The sequence below is a fragment of the Aythya marila genome, assembly GCF_965140915.1.
Source record: "Aythya marila genome assembly, chromosome: 3".
NCBI lineage: Eukaryota > Metazoa > Chordata > Aves > Anseriformes > Anatidae > Aythya > Aythya marila.
The window spans coordinates 81,986,635-81,992,770 of record NC_139044.1 but is presented as its reverse complement, the minus strand read 5'-3'; the positions used below and the strand labels follow the sequence as shown (position 1 = coordinate 81,992,770).

Sequence of the window (6,136 nt, the reverse complement as noted above, 5' to 3'; positions counted from 1 at the left end):
TACTAAGTTTTGCGTAGTGTTATTTAGTCCCACATAACTAGATTTTTCCAACAGAAATAAATTTCCTTCTTTGTATTTTTCTTTTTTAAAGAAAAAGTTCTTTCACCTTCATGTTGCTGCATTAAATCCCGCATAGCATATAGGTAACTGAAAATATTTCTGTGACGTCCGTGCAATAGCCTTTTTAAAACAAATTAATTTCTTAAGACACGCAATCCACAGTTAAATGGGAAATCTACAACCCACTCCTAGATGTTCAGTCTTCTTATTTCCCATAGTTATAGGGAAAGTTAGTCTTCCTAAGCATTACAATCACAGCATACTGACCAAAAGATATCTATCTGTTAGTTAAAAAGAGATCACTGAAAACAGGGTGTTGTGTGACTTATACTCTTTGGACTTCCTGTGTTAGCAACAGTAGAAAACAATTCTTTGAGAAAATTTGGACATCCTTAATGTTTTACTAAAGCCACTTCAGGGGAACAAAAGAGATTCATCTTCACAATACATTATTGGAACTATATTTCATGTTACTAATCAAATAGTTCTCTCCAACCAATACTTATGAACAACATGGAAATAACAAAGCACAACACAAAATAAACACATGGGCTATAACAAAACCGAACAAAATAAATAAAATCAAACAAAACAATGACTACACAGCTTTCTCACCACACTGCCCGTACAGCAGTACCTGGTGTAACTAATTCTGAAAGACAATTTCTAAGGTCTTTTCAGCGGCCTTCCTTTAACCCAGTTGTAGATCTTTTTTCATAAAGATTTCAGTTCCTGTAAATTTGTTAGCTGTTGTTAAACATTTCATTTCTGAAAGGTGTCAAACTGCTCAATACTGTGTGCTGCACCATGCTGAAAAAAGGACTAATTGGAGTTGCATGGGACACTGCTGTCTGAAGGTAATGCTTTTTGACATGTAGCCTCTTTCAACATCTATTTGTTTGAAATCTAATATAATTTGGTCTGCACAGATTTCTGAACAGGTTTATATTTTAGTCACTTCTTTCAATTAAGGATCGTCTGTGTGAAACTTGCATATCTCTCACATCGTTAGTTAAAAAAAGTTTCTAGGCATGCTTGTCACAAAAATGCTGACAGATCTCAAAGATATTACTGTAGTACACCATGACAGTTTTACTGTGTTTTTTGTTTGTTTGTTTGTTTGTTTGTTTTGAGTCAATAAATTATTCTGCTGTAGAGATTTGTATTTTATTTCTGGTAGAAAGTTCCCTCATTTGCCTTTAAAATGACTGCCATAAAGGTAGACTCCATTAAAGGTTTTTGCATTTCCCGTATTAAATTCTAAAAACAATGATTGTTTTCTGCAATGTTTTCATGGCATACTGTATTTCTCAGTCAATAAGAATTCAAGCACAATTCAGCACAGCCTCTGCTATGCTGAATAGCATTTATATTTGGACTTGTAATGCATCTCCTTATATATGCACAAGGGTCAGCATTAATATCTGAATATCCACCTCCGATCTCAGAGGACTCAATTTATTCATATCAGTAGTGAATTAATTTTGTCTTTTCTTGTAAGAAATTATATACTACCTTTCATGTGGTTTATTTATTTGTTTATTTATTTAGAAATAATAGATTGTCCAATAACAGGTGACAGATTGTTCTAAAATTACGCTTCTTTGTATCCATCTTTATTGTTCACTGAAGTATAGGGAACGTTTATTGTACATCATACAAAAGCTGTGGCTACAACCAGCATGAGAGAAAGTGCTGTTGTGTCCCATTAAATTAAAAGATAATAATCTTATGTTTATTAAATATTTGATTTCAAAATTTAATTAAAAGTTGTAACTATTCAAAACAAGTTAGGATGCGTCATCTGCTACAATAAAGAAAAAACATAGCATCTTCCCTTCACCTCCACCTTTAGCCTCTCTTTTCAAATACTGTTTCTGATATGACTTATTGCTATCTCAAGTCAACAAAATAGCTAAATTATACATGAGGGTAAAGGGATTAATACAGAAAACAAAAATAATGGTCTTGGGAATACAGATACTTTGTTTATCTCCCGTCTGTGTAAATCCCTAAATTATACAGCTTTTTTTATGTCTTTTTTTTTTTTTTTTTTAAACTTAAAAACTACTGGGAATTAAGTGTAATGCCATAAAAGAAAAATAATTTTCCACATATCATTAATCTGAGCAAAGTTTTAAAGAGGGTTTACCTTTTACAGATGCAATGTTGCTGGACAATAACAAAACCGGAAAATGTCTACTTAAAACATCTATTGATGGTACTACTAAAATGGATGCAGGTAGGATTAGCCTATAAAACTGACTGACAAGCATTATTTCTAATATTTTGATGCTCCGTTTCTGTATTTTCTTCATTTGAGGATGATACCTGTTGGAAAATTCAGTGGACTAAGATGCTTCCCCAGTTCTTTCTGAATGGATTCCTTCTGAGTCCAAAATAGGAATAGACATGGAAGAAATGGATCTGGTTCTCTGCAGACAAATTAAGTGAAATTTTTACTCTAAAATAATCACTAGTGTATTCATTTATAGCTACTGCAGCTTGACCACAGTCTACTATAGGAGACAGGATTGAACCCTTTTGGTAAGTGGAACGATAATTATGCAAAACGTGTTAAAACTGATTTCTACCAGATGTGTTCATTGCTAGTATGTTATGGTCCACAAAAGATAAATGTTGCATCATAAGTTATTTGGAAAATGGGGTTTTGGCAGCTGATTTGTGACTCATAGGATGAGCATTGAATTGTATAGCTCACTAACTAAAACCTCTGTGAAACCCAAGATATGTGAGCTGGCAAAACATTTCTTCTGTAGAAAACATCAGTGTTCTAGGACTGAAGAGACAAATAATTCCTGTACAGTGTTTGAAGACTAAAGCATCTTTTCCTTCTAATACTCTAAAATGATGGATATTAACATCTATATATAATGTAATCACAGTATTTTACAAAATATTCTAGATACAACAGAATGAATTAAATAAAATTGTTGTTATCCTGTAGCTTATTTAATTTAAAATGTAATTAAGTTTACTTTCAACTGCCTTGTTTTAAATGTTATTTGCAATGAATTTTTAATAGCTTCCAGTTGTCATGTCCTATTTCAGAAGAATAACAGGTTGCAGTTCATCTCTATTGAAGCCAAGAGAAAGCATGTCTCTGAATTACTGCATTTTCCTCAGTAATTTAATTCATGCTCTTGACTAACTTTGTCTTGTCTTCCAGTTTAGGACTTGGAATCTTCTGGAAACTCATGAAAATTGTATCTACGTATATGTCTGCATATCCAACAGAAAAATCTGATCAAGGATTGATTATGCTTTCTGTGAATACCTCGACAGATTTGACTGATTGCTCTGAGTTTGGGAACAGGTCCTGTCCTGGCAGCTCCAGGTCACCTGGAGCACGAGGGGTATTGTATCTCTTCATGACTGCAGCCTTCCTGCTCACCATCTCAGGGAATCTGGCCATAATTGTTTCCATCTCCTATTTCAAACAGCTTCAGTCCCCGACCAATTTTCTCATCCTATCCATGGCCGCCACGGATTTCCTACTGGGCTTTGCCATTATGCCCTACAGCATGGTGAGGTCTGTGGAGAACTGCTGGTATTTCGGGATGGCGTTCTGCAAAGTTCATTACAGTTTTGACCTGATGCTGTGCTTATTGCTGAGCAATTGCATTGTGCATCACTTGTTTTGTACACATTATTACTAGTAGTACTATTATCATCATTATTGTTATTATTATTATTGTTATTATTTTCTTGTTTTTATCTCAACTCACAGGCTTCACTTTCCCATTTCTCTCTCCCATCCCAGAGAAGGAAGGGGGGGAGGTGAGCGAGCAAACACAAACCTGGAAGGATATAGAATGGGATTTATTTTCATGGCTGCCTGGTGGACCATGGGTTAAAAGAGTGTTATTTTTATTGTCATGTGGTGTAATTATGTTATTGTATATACCTTGTATGATACCTTGTCTTACATTATTAATACACCGGGTGATAAATAGTACATTTGTAATAACTTCATTAAAAAGGGAAGGGGATATGTCAATTATGATGTTTAAGAATTGGACCCTCCAAGAACAAACTGATGAAATCCAATTATTAATAACAGAAGAGACACGAATTGGGGATATTGAAAAGAAGATAAGGGATTGTGAGGAATGTTTTAACAATTCGTGTCCATAAAGAACAATTCTGTTTGAAATGTTTGAATCCTGTCTGCCTCTGGGCCCTGCACTGGCAATTCAATGCTTGAACCACAGCTGCAGTGTGTCCCAGTCTCCCCCTCATTCCTCATTCTAGCCAATTTATCACTTCTTAAATTTATGAACCTGTTTGCTTTTGTTATTCCGGACTTCTATTTCTAACACTGCTATAGATGTGTCTGTGAATGGCTGGGGAAGAATGTTTTAATTACCCGTGTGTCTGGGAGTTTCAGAACAACTGATAACAACTAGTGACTGTTATGGGATACTATGTGGATCTTTGGTATCTGGTTAGGGGGGGGGCCGAGAAAGAAGCTGAAAAGCGGCTGGGAGACAAGATTTGAAGAAGGTGTTTTGAAGAAGGTGTTCTGTAAACTTGGGATGGTGCCCAGTAAGTACAAAGGGGAAGAGGAAGACTGCGAGCCTTCAGCATGGAAGACCCCTAGAGACCCCCAGAAGAGACCCCAGAGGAGACCGCGCATGCTCCAGTAGGAGGGACTGCACCCCGGAAGCTAATTTTAATAATCTATTTTTTTTAGAAGTAGTAATGAATATGTATTAGTCTAGGAGCATAAAAATCAGCTGCTTGATGTAACTGGTGTGCGTCCTGGTGGAGCGGAGACTCCCGGTGCACCCAGCGCTGTTTGCTTACCTCTATTCCTTTATATTCTTTCAATAAATCCTATTTTTTTATTTAATCCTAATTTGAATCCTGAGCCATTTATAACAGTTTCCATTTTCCACCTTTGTTCCATTGCTGTGGATCGCTTTTATGCAATTTGCCACCCTCTGCATTATGCCTATCTGATGACCATGAATGCCATAAAACAAATAATAGCAGTGTGCTGGTCAGCACCCGCAGCTTTTGCTTTTGGTGTTGTTTTCTCAGAAGCTTATGCTTCTGGAATTGAGGGCTATGAAAATTTGGTAAAATGCTCAAGCTTGTGCCCTGTCATGTTCAACAAAGTGTGGGGAGCTGTTTTATTTACAGTTGGTCTATTTGCTCCTGCTTGTGTTATGATAGGGATCTATTGTAAAATTTTTGTAGTCTCACAAAAGCACATATGTGAGTTGAGCCAAGTGCACAAGCACACAAAAAGTGATATGAAAAATGAGCTTTCTAAGAGTAAAGACAGGAAAGCTGCCAGGACTTTGAGTGTAGTTATGCTGGGTTTCTTAATATGTTGGTTTCCTTGTTTTTTTGCAATCTTAATTGATCCATTTTTAAACTTCTCTACTCCTGGACCTTTGTTTGATGCTCTAACCTGGCTTGGTTATTTAAATTCTCTCTGCAATCCATTAATATACGGCTTTTTCTATCCATGGTTTCGGAAAGCGTTTAAATATATTGTAACAGGCAAAATATTCAATTCGCGCTTCCGTACAACAAAACTTGTAGCTGAGGAGCAGTCACACTAGTAGATTCTAGAGCTGACAGCCGGTCTAAAGGTGAAAAAGAAACAGTGGATTATTGGGTATTCATGGTTCAGTGACCAGTCTGAAACATAAAATTTGAATTTTGCAAGACAGTACTGTAAAATTATCTCAATGTCTATTTCCTTAATAAAATCAGACTCTTTATATTTTGATATTTATTTACCACCTGTGCTGACTCTTACTGCCTTGATAGTGTTTGAGAAGTTAAGTTGTTCTAGAATCTCCTCATGCATGGTTTTGTTATTTCAGGAAGTATACAGTCCATAAACTCAATACTTCACCTAATTATGTATGAATACAGCAAATCTTTCTTGAGGTTCACCATCAATAATCTCCTAAACTGAATACATTTCACACTGATATGGTGATAGTGTATGCCATCCTTTTGTGATTTGAGTGTTAATACATAGATGTATAGAGTCTGCTGTTATTCCCAAGCAGATATAATTTCAGTATAATTT

At 35.7% G+C, this 6,136-nt stretch overlaps 1 protein-coding gene across 1 annotated transcript; it reads left to right on the top strand.

Annotated features, from left to right (window-relative positions):
• Positions 1 to 3,341: 3,341 nt before the first annotated feature.
• TAAR2 (trace amine associated receptor 2) lies at positions 3,342 to 5,657 on the top strand (the record flags this gene model as incomplete). The annotated part of the gene is made up of 2 exons (XM_082756182.1): positions 3,342 to 3,696; positions 4,969 to 5,657. The coding sequence occupies 2 exons, from the start codon at positions 3,342 to 3,344 to the stop codon at positions 5,655 to 5,657; spliced, it is 1,044 nt and encodes a 347-aa protein (XP_082612308.1).
• Between the last annotated feature and the right edge of the window lie 479 nt (positions 5,658 to 6,136).